At 38.3% G+C, this 15,610-nt stretch overlaps 1 protein-coding gene across 4 annotated transcripts in view; it reads left to right on the top strand.

The window, feature by feature from the left end:
* Nucleotides 1–5,338: 5,338 nt before the first annotated feature.
* ppargc1a (peroxisome proliferator-activated receptor gamma, coactivator 1 alpha) overlaps nt 5,339–15,610 on the top strand; it is a 335,937-nt gene continuing 325,665 nt past the window's right edge. For 2 of the 4 annotated variants that reach the window (XM_028038617.1, XM_028038615.1), the window contains exon 1: nt 5,345–5,601. In XM_028038617.1, the coding sequence (XP_027894418.1) occupies nt 5,521–5,601 (81 nt within the window). In that variant the 5' untranslated portion in view covers nt 5,345–5,520. Of the gene's footprint in view, nt 5,602–15,610 lie in introns of all 4 variants that reach the window. The other 2 variants (XM_028038610.1, XM_028038614.1) reach the window with 2 other exon arrangements.

Raw genomic sequence — 15,610 nt, 5'->3', positions numbered from 1 at the left:
ATTTATTTGACCCTGCCGCTGGTCTACATCAATACTCGCAGTTCTAGCTGCAGACTAGAGACAGTTTTTTATGTTGAATTTTGATAGCACAGTCAGTGCCTTGCAAAAGTATTAACCCCCCCCCAGACCTTTAAAGCTTTAATACATTTGATGTCAGATTGACACGAATTAGTGCATACTTCTGAAGGGAAAGAAGAAGGAAACATGCTCTTCAAAATTTTCTACAATTATTCTAGGGATGGAGGTATCTGCTTTCTATTCATCCCTGTGGGTTAATACTTTGAGAATCATGTTTCATGGCAATCTCAGCAGTAAGTACTCCGGAGAGTGACTATCAGCTTTTGACATCAAAATCGTAAAATTTTACCAACTTTTCTGTGAGGTAGTTTTTGAAGTGTTGCCTCAGATTTATTTGAATTTAGGTCTGGACTTCAAATGAGGTATTCTTCTCATTTTAGAACTAGCTGAATGGTTTTGGTACTAACCTACAAGAAAGGGAACTGCCACCACAATGTAAAGTTTTTCTGCAACCTCTAACATAGAACCTCCCTTCCTGAGTTCTGTGCCGCTCTGCCAGAGTAACTATAGGTCTCTAGTTGTTTCTCTGATTGGTATGTCAATCCAATCTCCTTGCCTGGTATGTCAGTGAAAGTGGATGACCAACATATGTTGGTTGGTTTCCCGTTGTCCCTAAGTTTTTCCATTCTCAAATAATGGATTAAACATGATTGGTGAGATGTTGAAAGCTTGGGATATTGTTTTATTACCCAAGTCTACTTTAAGCTTCTCCACAACTTTATCCTTTATCCCACTTTATGTGTAAGAAGAGCTGAGTATAAAAGCTTTGCAAAAAAAGTACAAACAAAAAACTTTTCATTTAAGTCCAAAAGTATGCACTGCTTTTGGTTGGTGCGTACTTTTGGTTGGTCTGGCCTATCGCATGACGTCCCAAAAACACACGTTGCACGGGGTTTCCATACTCTTGCAAGGCGCTGTAACTCACCGAAAGTCGCAAACACAAACAAAATGAAACAAGAAAAAAAGCAAGGCAGGTATTGTTCGGCGTCATTCCAAACAGCGTGAATCACCAGCTCGCTGCAGCTCAATCTCCTGCCACCCACAGAGTCCTGGATGGTGCCTCATCATCATTTGAGACCGTGGGGTAGAGAAAGTTTATTGCAAAACACCTCAGCATTTCAGGAAATCCATCCACCCACTCATTCCTCCTCCTCCTTCTCCTTTTCGTCGTCCTCCTCCTCCTCCCATCCCACGCCGGTCCTTCACCCCCAAACAGCACCACGACAGGTGTCTTATCTCCATCGCGCAGCACAAGCACAGCCAATCTTCCAGGAAGACGGCGGCTGGAATGTGACAAATCCATCTGTCCTGGTTTGAATTTGTATGCTAATTTGAAGTAATAGCCCCTTTGGTGACAGTGCAAGGGAACAATTCAATCACGCCATCTATGACAGTTGCGTCCCGGGCCTTCTCTGTGATATGGGAGTATATGCACGCAATGTCTGGGTTAGGCTTGATAGATTGGTTATGTAGGTGCGAGATGGCATGTAGACTGCATGTTTAAAACCGGCTGCCAGTTGGAGATGAATCACGCAACGACTAAAGGCACCTGTGCAAAAATGAGCAGCTACTACCGTCTGGAGAAAAAAAGAACGAAAGAAGGGAAACAATGTTTGATTTGAAGCTATTTATTTCCTAGCTAATCTTCTGGATTGGCAGCAGTCCTTAACTCTCATTCTCACTGCAATTTTACTGCTGCTGCCACCCTCCTGAGATACCTGCGAATGGTAGCGGTGCCCCCACAAAAAGATCGCGCCAGCACAATTGTTACATTGCCGAGCTGAATTATCTCTCTCTGTTGATTTGATTCAGAGGGAAGCTTTTAAGTGTCACTGGGCAGAAGAGGGGAACAGGCTAAAGAAGGGACTAAGAAGATACAAGAAGAAAAAAATAAGGGCGCAAGCACATTTGTGGTTCTATGTAATCTTTAAATTAATCTGCAGCTTGGGAAAGATTATGGTTGATGGTGACAGATAAGGCTAAAGAAGAAACCTCTCTACATTCTTGATTCAATTCTTTCTTTTCTTTTCCTCTCAAAATACATTTCATTACAATATGACACACAATAATCACCAGAGCTGTCAGTGAAAGATCAAAATCAGCCCAAAACTCTTTATTTTCAAATGCACAGGGATGTATTTTAGCACAACTTGCAGCCCCGACACTCTTAGCAGGCCTCATGAGAACCGGCGCGATTAGATGCGTAAGCTTGGCCACGATGAGAAGCATATTCCCCGTCTTTCCTAGCATCTCTGCTACTGCGGGGAAATACCCAGACAATTTCTGGATCCAGCTCAATGCCCGTTGACCAGGCTTCAAACGGGTGCCGATCGTGCACGGAGAACCCATTCGATCAAACCAGGAGGGCAGCAGACGTGACGGATGAGTCGACAAGACTCGCCCATCCAACTGCTGGGGTTTGCATCAAGGTAAATAGCGTTGGTGAAAGACAGTTCTCCAAATGAGGCCTGTTAGCAGCAATTGTGCTAAACAGCTTGGAGAAAATGAAGGATTCTCTGCGGTCAGCAAAGCTGCATGGGGAGAACAAGGAATTCCATCATAGGTTGGTTTAATTCTGGAGAAAAAGAAACATTCTTCCTTTAAAGACGTTCTGCTATGCTTATAGACACCAGGGCAAAGAAGGTCCATTGTAATATTCCACACGCATTGATTTCAGCCATGTTTACAAGAACATTTAGAATGTTTAAAACATGCAACATGTAAAATATCGGAACATTCTAAAAACTTGACATCCAGTCTGCAGTTATATTTATTTAATCTTGCAACCGCAAAATTAAATAAAAATAATCATGAAGTGAAATGATAACGATCATAGGAATCAAATGGCAAAGCAGCATCCAGGACCATTAATCAGATGTTATTGATTAGTTGATAATTGGGTTTTTGTGTTCTATTTTACAGTTGAAACTTTATTTAAGTATCTAATTTTTTTAAATATGTTTTGCTGGTTTGTTCCTCATGTACATTTTTAAATAGTGTTTTCCCTTTTATTTTTAATGAACCCAGGATTTCTTGTACCTTAGTGTACAATACCAATGAAACATAATATAATATAATGCAATGTGATACAATAAACACATTATCTTGCATCACAGCAGGTTTATTTACACACACACACACACACACACACACAGATAGAAGCTCAATTACACATTACAGGATGAGCAGATAATGGAGTTCTAATCTGGACAGTGATCCCAGATAGAGCAGCAAGTGCACAAAAGAATGGCTGAAAAAGAAAATAATAAATGTGCTTCAAAAGTACAGACCTCGACTTGACTGAAATGCTGTGGTGGGTCCATAAGAGAGCTGTACCTAAAACTCAATCAACAGAAGGACTGTTGTAAAGAACAAGATCTGGGTATAGATACTCAAAGTGGTTCAATCATGGGATGTTCTTTCACAAATTGTTCAAAGTTAACTATTTTAACAAACGATAACTAGAATTAAATATTTTATGTGATTTTCTCTGAAGTTACAGTTAAAATATTTTAGAACCGGGAAAGGAAGGTATCATGTTCATAATATCTTAATGCATAAAACTGAACAACTAGAAGTAGGTGTACTTTCTTTTTAGCATCACTGTATTTTAAATTGAGAGCTGAGACCATTGTGATTTCAAATATTTCCATGCACTGTGCCCATCAGAAAAGATCTGCATGTAAGAGAGCAAACTTAATGACTCACCCTGGAGACATTTAAATAAGTTGTAAGTGTGTCCACTAAGTTTTCTTTTTCTTCCTATTTTCTGTTTTTGTATCGGCACTTTTAAGATCTACCCAATTACATGAAAAATAGTCTGTCACCTTCTGTTTGATTCATGCTTGCTTTTTTCTTTCAGAAAGACCGGCTGATTTGAGAATCACTAAAATAGTCTGCGTGTCTCTGCCAGCTGCACTTGGCTGTGTCATTTTTTCTAATCTAAGTTTTATGCCTTTCTGATAACGCACCATAATAAGAAGAAAATGAGGTGTATATTATTCTGTGTTATAACTGGGTATCTGAAATAGCTATTGGCAGATTATACTAGTAGGTAAAAACCTCGGATTATACATTTGATTTTGCTACATCATCTGTTGTAAAACCATATATATGCAAATGGTTTTCACTTATACCACATAATTCAACTTCTGCCCATGCTGAATTCCAGGCTTAGCTTTACTAAGAAAATTTAATGTCGGCAGTCTTTGTGAAGGAAGACGAATGATAAAGATGGATGTTAGCCTATAGCAGACAGTATAACAAAGCCAGCAGGAGGGTGAGAAAGATGTCATTGAAGACCAGGAGGAAAAGCACAACATCTGTACATGTAAGACCGTGGTTTGTAATATTTCAGTAATATTTTGTCAGCTTGCATATCCCTTTAACCTTAGAGTTATGCTAAAATCCTACCATGATTAAAAACAAAATAATGAATCTAATAAAGTTCTGCATTCTAAACGTAGCAATGTCAAAAAGGTGGCTAGTTGAATTTTTGTCACCTTCAAGAAGTGAAAATAAAATAGTCTAAGTACACATTCCTGTCAGGTCACACATTCTCATTTAGGTATTTTCTTTATTTTGTTTAAATATAAATAATTTGGTATGTTACTAGCCAAAGATTTTGTATTTTGCAATTGTTTTGATTGACTGCAAAGAGGTAATCATTTGTGGTTTGTAAGAGGAGAAATGCCCAATGTATGCAACAATATTTATAGAATAAATGTAAAAATAAATGTAAAATCTGACGGTAAATAAGAATCAACAATCAGCAGCCTCATCTCAATTAACTCTTAAAGTATAACAGTGTGTGTAAATGATATGATGACTGTTACAACTGTCAACTATTTAAACAAATTATGTTAATAATGACATTGAGTTGTTTAGATGTACAGTAAAGAGGATTGACGTAAACACTAAGTCATGTGGTACTAAAACTAACTCTAAATCCTTGTAAGAATCGTTTCGCAGTAGCTGGAACTTGAATGTTTAAGAACACTGAGAAAATGGGAATGTATTTGGGATCAACCAGCGAGCCAATTAAGAGACAATCAAATCAATTGGGTATGTTTGCTCCCTTTAATTTTCATCTGCAGTAGCAAATCCGAAAAGCTGAAAGTTTGTGAAACAAAAGCAGATTTCATTGTGTTGCGAGCAGCGTTGACCCTTAGCTGACACCTGAAGGAGGATGTGCTTTTGAGGGGAGGGGACCGCACCGCACCCAAACGCATCCTACCTCTGTTTTTGGGGAGAGAACAAACCACGTGACCAAAGAAGCAGCAGCCGGCATACCGCCGCTGTTCGACTGATATCGTCCTCACAAGCTGAACCGAGCCGAGCGGGGCTGAGAGCAAGAACAGAAGAGGCACTCGTCGAGGGAAGACTTACAGAGCAAAACCCAAGAATCTCCTCCGACAGAGGCGGCTGGCTGGCAGGCTCACCATGGACGGTTATGGTCGGACCGAAGATGAGCTGTTCTCCTCCTGCCTTCTGAACCTCACCTGGGAGACTTGCTACGAGCAGGTAGGGCGGAACTTTCTCCTTCACGTCTCGGTTAAATGAGCTGTCTGTCGCCAACGAGCTGCTATGAAAACAAGTGTTTGTTTTTTTTAAAGCGACGGATAAGCAGGTGCAAGTTTACTAACTTTATTTGTGTTACTTTGAAGTTCTTTCAACCTGAAGTGTTGCCTTTTGCAACTTCCTAGGTTCTCAAAATTAACAGTAACCAGCAATATAGTCAGAATAAACAGTATCCGCATGAAGAAACTGAAAGGGATCGTACCTTGTGAATATATGCACTGCGGTACTTTCTGCATTTCCAAGTTTCCAGGTAAGTGTGTGAAATCTGAATACTCAAACTTCAGGAAGTGACTTTGTGGTAAAGTTTGTCACATGGACCCATGTATGGGGTGCCAAAAGTGCCACGATGCAAGAAATATCTCAAATATTTATTAAACGTGGCATAGTTAAAATTAAGTTGGATATAAATACATTTGTCAACATTTTTTATATTTAACATGTATAATAAATAAATGAGAATTTAAAATGTGTTCATGAAATAATTTAAACTGCAGAAAAAATAAATAAAGTTTTGAGTGAAATATGTATTTCTTTGTAAAATATTTCTCAAAGTAAGTATTTAATGATGTATTTATAAATTTGTTGAATTTTTGTACTTATTGAAAGCACGTGGAGGTAACTATTTGGTGGGATAATGCAGCTGTAATTGAAATAAGGATTTCTGAAATGTATAAATAATTATTTAATGGCTTAATTTTAACTGGATTTGGGAACTTTTGCCACTCTATGGTGTTGGACGCCGTGAAATAAATCAAACTATCTTCATGGCATGTCAAATAAATGTATATCTGATTGATTGATCTGGACAGAAAATCAACTTTAGACTAATATTATTGAGCCAAGCAGTGTTAGCCTCACCCACTGTTTTATGTTAAGAAGGCTGGCAAATAAAAAAAAAACACACCAAGACTGGAATAAATATTTTTACTTTTTCTAAATAAAAAACAACATTGTTAGTTAATGACACATGTAACCGAATGTACATTTAATATATTTTCTACATATGTTCTTCCTATTCTATTTGATAAATGATGTATCAAAGTAATTTTTAAGTTATTAAGTATTTAGTGAATTTTGTCATTGTTTTAACTCCATAAAATCCAGGCTTGTGAGGCCTGTTTTCACCCAGGTGTTTCGCTGCTGTTTGGAGATAATCACCTAATTCATTCCTTGAGCTCAGTCATTTCTGCCTTAAAAAAACACACTTATTGTGTGCAACATGAAATCCCTTATCATTCTAATTTGTCAGAGTGGCTGAAATCATCTGACACAAGAAAGCTAGCGAAATCACCCTCCGAATGCTAAGAGGGCTCCCAGCTATTTAGCAATTTACGCTCCATGATTGATGCCAAAATATTCTCCACAGCGATTTCTATGGTAATTTACTTGAATGCCACCATGAGAGCTCAGGATATACATACGATATGTTCACATTCCACTGTGATCAGGCGTTAAGGTTGCAAAAAAAAAACCGAAGCGGAGGAGGACACTTAAACAATCACTTTCCCATGCTTTAGTGGGCTGCCATTTGAATTACGAGTAATCACAAATTAAAGAGGATTAGACCCTTTTAAAAAAGGCAGAGCGCCTGATTTGCTGCGCTGAGGGACATAATGCAGGAGTTATTCAAGCGAAAGGGAAACAAAAACCACACAGAAGCATGTCTCAAAATCACAGTCATTGGGAATGGCATATTTTTTTTGTAAATGTTCAACAATTAAAGCTCCAGCAATTTCAGCTGCAAAATTGCTTTTAGCACATCAATCCAGGAGCTGAACATTTTACAGAACGGAATGTGCTTTAATCCCAGCACAAATTATGAATGTCTTCCATTTGTAAGTGAATGGTAAGAAAAAGTTCATAAATCAGCTTTAATGATTTTGAATGTAGCCATTTTCAGTTGGAAATCATAAACAGAATCATTAACTTTCGTTATGCTGCCGGCTAGAGAATATTTTTGAAGCTTGGATTGTTGTGGAGAGAAAACCAGAGGTTTAAATCAAGTATAAGAGTCATATTGTCACTAAAGATATGTAAATCTGTATCTAAATAATTTACATATCATCAAAAGGTAAAATTATTTCAGTACTTCCATTTGGCAAGTAAAGCTCCTGTATTGCACAGATTCTTTGCACATATAGACTTCAAGTGTTTCTTCCTGCTAATTTTGATTAGTACTTACATCTAATGAAAACACCAAATTCAGTTTATTGTGATGGTTAGAATTGTTATATACTGTACGTCCGGAAAATATTCGCAGCTCTTCACTTTTTCCACATTTTGTTATGTTTGAGCCTTACTCTTAATTATATTGTATGAAATAAAATAAAGTTTGCACTGATTTCTACAGCTTAAATTGAGTTCAGTTGTGGTAAATTCAGCTGAATGGACTTCATTTGGAAAGGTGTACATAAGGTTCCACAGTTGGCAGCGGGTCAGAGTGTAAACACCACCTGATGGAGATCAAGTAGAACTGCAAAGAAAAATGGGACAAACTGCTTACAGATAGTTGTGCTGAGTTTCTGGGATCATATCCAAAATGACTTCACGATTTAATCGCTCCCAAACTTGGCTAACAAAATATTAAATTCTCATGCAAGTGTGATTTCTTGGTTTTCTATTTTTAATAAATTTGGAATAATCTCAAAAAACCCGTTTTTCCACATTGTCATAATGGGGCGTTTGTATGTTTTTGAGGAAATTTCCCATTTGGAAAATCCAAATTTGAAAAAGTAAATAACATAAAACATGGAAAAAGTGAAGCACGACGAATACTTTAGAGATAACTGTAAGATGGTTTTGTAATTGTCTCTGGTTCAGCAGTGGCTAAGACCTGGTAGATCATATCATGGATACATTATATCTGGTGTCTCTTGTAGTACAGACTGAATGTCCCTCAAACCTTTAAAAGGACTTAGCTTCAAAATCTTCTCAAGCCTGCAGTTATCCATGTTCATCATGCTCCCTTTTCTACCGCACTTTTTCCTTCCACTAACCTCACCATTAATATTCTTGGATAGAGGACTATGTGAGCAGGAAGCTTCTTTTGCAATGAACTTTTATGGCTTATCCTCCTTGTAAAAAAAGGGTCAATAACTGTGTAATAAAAGTAATTTTTTATGTAACCTATTTTTCAGGGAGTCTGAAGTTTTGGTTTTGTTGTCTATAAAACAGAGATGTTTTAATATAAACAAGCATTTGAAATACATAATTCTATGTATAATGAAATATGAACTGCAGAATTTGAATTAAATGTCTTTCTTTTTAATGACATTCTAATTCATTTAGATGATTCTGTAGTAGCAAACCACATAAGCTTGGTAATATTTACATTCCGGCAGTCATCTGTGGTAACGATCTTAAAGTGTGATTATTTTTCTCCCGAATCTACAATCTACTTTATGTGCTATGTCTCAAAATTGTCTTTTTTATTAAGGAGGAAAATGAGGCCCATTGGAAGCAGGTCATCTGCTCTGCCAGCTCGCTCTAAGATCTAAGATCCTCTTGAACTTTGCAACTTTTATGATGGGTGGAGTAAATAAATAAGGAAGCAAAAGGGAAATGTTGACAGCCTGTCCTTGTGGCCAGATTATCCACTCATGCTTGAGCGCCGGGTAAAGACGAGGGGGAACTGTGGAAAACGCTGGATCCTGCCTAAGGAGGGTGCATGCCTGCATATGTGCGTGTCTCTGCGCATCTATTTTCAACAGCGCCGACATGACGGTGGCCGGCATGCAAAAGGGCTTCGGGAGGAAGCTGCTTTTGCTTAATTACGACCCAAACTTATTCACTTTTCAGTGAACTCTCCTGTCTCTGCACACATCTGCCACTCCCATCACCATGGCTTCTTGAGGGCTGCTGTCCGTGGTGCTGAAAGTTTCATCACACATTTTTTGCACGTCTTTTTCTTTTCTCTGGACTTCCAGGCCACAACCCGTCTGCCCAGACTCTGGACGGTCTTCAAAGGCAATATATTCACTTTGCCTCAACAAAATGTATGCCAGCAGTAGGAAGCCTGGCTCCGACGGGTGAACTCTTATCATTCAAGACGTTTAGAAAAAAAAAGAGCGAGAGAAAGGAAGAGCTGCAGGTTGCTCAGCATGCTCTCAGAAGCAGTAAGAACTAATATATGTTTTCATGTGTCTGCTGCTGCCTACAGCAAGGCTCCAGTTACATTACTGCACACTCAGTGGCTCGACTAAATGAAAGCTCCTTTGTGTGCGCTCTTATGTGCAGTACTTGATCCATGTGAGTCACTTTTTTTTTCTGTGTAATGACTCAGTAGCCTGAATGGTTGGAAAGGAAGCTCACTTTTCAGCAGGAGAGGGATAAAAACATTTATGAGAATAGAAAAGGTTTAAAGAAAAAAAGTTTGCAACGATTAGTGCTGTTTCTCTGGATTCCTACTATGGAGATTTGAAGAAAAGTCAGTTTATTAACACACTGATCCACAACTCGACTTCTTCTAGCTGAAGCTACATTAGACTCTGAAGTACAGATTTTTCACAGTTTTCCTCTCTTTTGGTTGTGAGAAACTGTGTTTGAGAAAACACACATTTTTCAGATGCTTTACTAAAGCTGATGCTCTTTGCGAATCGGTATCAATAATAGAACCTACAACATTTACACTGGTTCAGCAATGACATATTTTTCTGTGGAACAAAGCTCCACATTATTCACAGAAAATTCACCTATTTGTGGATCCCCCACCCCCCACCCCTAAAATACTAGAAAATGCAGGTTGGGAAGCTGAAATATCAAAGTGCTGCTGGCTGACTTTTGCAATGCAGCCAACCAGGAGCACCATTCATTTTTGTTTTATGAAAGATTATGCAATATACAGTAAAAGTTGATATATTTCTAGGTAGGGATACAGGAATTTACAAAAGTATTCTTACCCCTTCACATTTTTTACATTTTTCTTGTCCCATTGACACTTTGCTTTTGGGATACGTCAACACAAAATACTACAAACTTACAAGTCTTTTGGAGTATGTCTCTTTTAGCTTTGCATATATGCTTGAACCAAAGTTTTCTTAATTTGGAATACAGCGTAAGCTCACTAAGAACAGATGGATCTTTAAACTCATTTATAGATCTTATGCAGGTTCTTATCTGGCTTTAGGTTCAGACTTGGTCTGTGTCATTCTTGCCCATAAATCTGCTTCTATCTACACCATTCCAGTGTACCTGTGGCTCTGTTGTCTGTTGTTCTGGATGATTATAAAGGCAAACAAATTATGTCTCAGTAACAAACTGCTGATAAACAAAGAACCTAAAAATCCAATTTAAGACATGTTCTTTGCTCAGTTGACGGTAATTTGTTAAGTTTGGGAGTATTTTATTCCTGAGCAGTTGATAAGTTAGGCCAAGACACATTAAAAAAAAACATTCATAGTCAAAGACACTATAAGAGATTACAAGACAATCCTACACCTTGGAGGCAAATTATCTTGAAAGGAATTATGAATACTTTATGTGAAGTAAGTTTTCAAAAATGTGCTCATGAAGTGAAGATCATTTACGTATTGCACATACAAAATTAACAAATTATCAGTCATAAGAACTTTGAATGGAAATTGGAACTGTAAAAAGAATATCCTTGAACATCCTTTTGTTTTCCTACAAATTTCTGCTGAAGTTTGACCTTGAATCCGATGCTTTAGGGTGCAGGACATTCTGCTTCATTTCAGTTTTTAGCAGAGATGGGTGGGACTTTGTGCTTCATGTCATCTTCTATGCACTCTGTTCTCCACTATTTAGTTAATCTTTTTGATTAGCTGACCTAACTAACTAGATGCAGCTCTTTCTGCCCCACATGCACAGACTAGGACTGCATGTGCTCCGCACACAATCTGCTCTGATAAGTGTGCAGTTTCAAAATAGGCTATACCTTATGATAAATTACTGGACGTATATATGGTCAAGCCTTTTTGTTTTTTCTTTGTCAGATAAAATGCAGAACTGCTTTGGGTTTACCCCACAGCTTCTAAAACAAGGTCAGCAATCCCTTTAATATGTTTTGCTTGTTGAATTAACCTCTGGTAGTTAAGGCTTATGTCAATAAGTGCATTCAGGTGTGACTTCAGCTGACAGGGGCTGACTTTATGGTCAACATGAACTTAGAGCCGGAGCAGGAAAGGACTGCTGCAGTCCGGTTGGCCACAGTTTACTGGTGCAGGCTGATCCTGTGGGAATACTGGCAATAGGAACACTTTTAAAGAACACTTTCTTTTTTATTTCTTTCTTGAGAATAATATCAGATTGCACCTGCAGGAGGGAGAGGAGAAAGGCAATCCAAATGGTCAGAAATATGACCCTCGGAGGCACTGCATCTATTTCTTTGCTGGTAGACGGACTAAATTGTTCTCACAACTTTCTCGCAATAAGTGAGTTGCTGACAGAAAGACGAAGAAAATGTTGAAGATGGTAAAAAAAGAAGTGAGCACTTTCTGCATGTAGATTGGTTCTTTAGCCAATTCTGAGTAGGTTTTGGCGCAGCATGTGGAAAGGAGCATCAGCAGAGCTCTTCTGAGTACAGCCACTTGTCTCCTAGTATGTGTAAATGTCATGTCTTATTTTGAGGAGCATGCAGTGACTTATAAATCTCAGACATTAGACAGAAGGAGATTTATGTGACATTAATCCCATAATGACTTTTCTGCACAACTATTCTGAGGCCCAATTCTAGAACATCCAAACTTCAAGGGTTGCCTTCAACGTGAATATTTCTAAGTGTGCTTTATGTATGTAATAGTGTCCAGATTTAATATGTACAACAGTTTTAAAGGTTTGCACTTATAAAACCACTAAAGTTTAGTGTTTAGCACTCATAGTTACCGTGTCTATGCTGTCAGTCAGATGTGTATGAAAGTAGATAAACGGAAACCTACTGAACCCTTTGCCTTACCTTATTTATTTTATAGGCCTTTTTTTACCAATTCAAAATACATTAGATATGCAACATTTTAATGTCTGAAAAATACATTTTAATTTGTCACTTTAGATGTAGATTAGGAATGGGGCCATTGGTCTTCCTTATATTGAGTGGTGGATTGTTTTTTGTTTTGTTGATGTTTAAAAACATCAACAAAGCAAAAAAAAGTTTAATGCATGATCATCACCAACAAAAGCACATAGGCCACTTGTTGAATCAAATCATGTTTAATAAGTGTGTGTCCTCAAGTTTGCATTTGAGTTGTGTCACTGTTTGTGGTCCTACTTTTTTATCAAGCTAGAATGAAAGAAAAAAAAATTATGATTATAAAATGATAAAAACTTTGTGTGGTACTTAACACTTTACATTTTAAGATTATACATTTTGAAATAAACTTGTTATCCTGAAAAATATTTTAATAGGTGTCTATTTGCATCAATCACAAAATTTGTACCATTCTTGAATTGTAATTGCAAAATCTCTCCAAGGGCCTCAAATGGACCGCGGGCCACACTTTTAGCACCTATGTTTAAGGCAGCACTATTTCAGAATATATAAAAGTTATGTCATTAGCATATCTGGAGGTAAAATAAACACTCTGCTGTCATTGTTGAGACCCATAGCATGAAACATTTAAGTGTGACCAAAAAAAAAGCAGAAACTGATATTTCTCTCCAAACTACCTCTTCTCAAAGAATTACACTTCATTTCCAAGTCGACATGTCTGTGATGTCTGCTTGTTTTAAATCAACAAGTTTGCTTCTTCTGAACATCTTGCTCCTGACAGCAATCCACAGATGCTGAGCCTGTCAGCGGTGTAATGAGAAGCTCATTGTTCCTTTTGTAGCATATTGCTGAGATATGGATGGAAAATTATCTAATCAAGACTTTGCAGGAGCTCCGTCACTTGACCCGCTCAGCATCTGTCTGGGCTTCTGTCGGATTTTGACGTACTTCACAACGATCAATTAGGCTTTTGTATATTTTTAATTGGGTTTTTGTTTAAGCTTACATACATATTCATCATAAAATACCTGCAAAGATGCGCAGAAAGTAGCGCGTGTGAGAAGTGGAAGGCAAATGATGCATGGTTTTCAGCAGTACTTAGAATTCAAAATCTGAAAAGTGTGGCATGTATCATAAGAAAGTTGCAAGGTGCTGCATAACAGAGATTATCAGTAAGATTTCATCCCCAAAGGGAGACTTGAACCAGCAGAGGGAGCAACAAGCTTCATGCCTCGTGGGGCCATGGAGAATATCTTCTGCCGTTCTGAAACGGCTTATGTCTGTTTACTGCTCGTTGGGAAAAGGAGAGAAACCAGAGTGTTTGATGCTCTCCACTTTAATTGAGTTTCTGTTAGGGACTTGTTTTCACAGCTAAATTAATGTAATCACAAGTTGAGTTAGCAGAGATCATAATCAGTTTTTTTCTTTTTTTTTTTAGCTCCATTTGCACCGTTCAGTCTGAAACCAGCATCTCCTTGCAGGGAAGCACAGGCACACCAGACTGCATTCTTTGATTATGTGTGGGAAAATGTCTTCCTCGCCATTGACAATCTGTTGGTACTTCACAAAAATCAGAGATGAAAGGAAGTGCAGCTTAGACTGTGAAAACTCCTTGCCTTCTCACCGGGAGGTAAAAGCACTCTCGCAAACACCGAATTGTACATCTGAAGTGTTATCAATTCCACCTGAAACGGAGGGGCCCCGGTGGCGGCGCTGAACCCCACTTCTTTTTGATCGTACCAGCAGCGCCTGTAAACAAGCATTTTCCCTATCATCTTCTCTCCGCCTGTCTCGCTCCGTTCCTCTGCTCGCTCTTTTCCTGCCTCTCCTACACGCCGAGGTGTCTGGAGGGGGAGGTTCCTTTGATTATCTCTGCTGCCGATTAATTGCTTTTCTTAACCTCTGCACAGACGTGCTCCTACACTGCCCTGGAGCCTGCCGCATGCGCCCACCTGGACCCCTGCCAGGAGCAAAAAAAAAAAAAAAAAAACCCAAATCAAACACTGTGCGCCTGCCGTCTCCCAATTACTGACCTTCATTCTTTCATTTTGCCAAGGATGTTATCACAGACACCATCAGTGTGTTTACTTTGTTTGTTTAGCTCATAAGTCACTGCTGCAGCGTTGGCTGGATTTTGAAGCAGACTGAGGTGTGCAAATTTCTTTTAGAGGGGTCTATGTGTAATAAAGTTTTAAAAATAACAGTCGGAGGTAGACTTCTAGGGATGTTCTTTATTTTGGCCTTGAGTTGTGCTTACCATGCATTCTCAGTCACCAACAGAGTTCTTCTGTTTTCTCTTAGCAACGAGATCCTTGTCTCAAACTTGTCGACAAAAAAAGAGAGGAACCCCAGAGGGTCCATCTTGCATTGAACTGCCTCATTCAGACCTTGGTCTGTTTTTCTTTTTCTTTTTGGACATCTTAAAAGCACATCCAGATGTCACATGAATATTTTATTTATCATACCTCAAATGCAGGTGAGTTGCATTGCTTTTTTAATTTGTAGAACATAAATGCTCTGTCAACAATTTAGTTTTGGGCCCTTTTGCATAAGGACTGCACTTGTCTGACTTTGTTTAAATTCTTGTCTGACTTTGTTTAAATTCTAATAAAATTTTATGAAAGGCATTTTTTCAGTTTCTTGTAAAGTCAGAACTTTACAATAGGATATACAATATAGGTTAGGATTTAAATTCTGGTTCACACTCCAATTCAGAAGGTGGCAGTAGTGCTCACTGAAAGCTGTTTGCCAACCAACAGTAAAAACCGACAGGAAAACACTTGTTGACTGGTCGTCTGTGTCCTCGGTGCGTCTTCATTGGTGGTTCCTGTTTCCTTGAATGTTCTCATTCTTCACTTTATTAAAATATGAACTCTTCTCAAATGTGTCTACTAATGTCTTGTTACCACTTTTGTCCTTTGCTGCTACAGGACATGACAGGTAAGTTAAATAACAGTGAAGTAAATAATTTCTCCTGAAATTTGATTGGAAACAAGCAAGTTGAACGGA

The sequence above is a fragment of the Xiphophorus couchianus genome, chromosome 14 (genome assembly GCF_001444195.1).
Source record: "Xiphophorus couchianus chromosome 14, X_couchianus-1.0, whole genome shotgun sequence".
NCBI lineage: Eukaryota > Metazoa > Chordata > Actinopteri > Cyprinodontiformes > Poeciliidae > Xiphophorus > Xiphophorus couchianus.
This window is presented reverse-complemented; position numbering and strand designations above follow the sequence as displayed.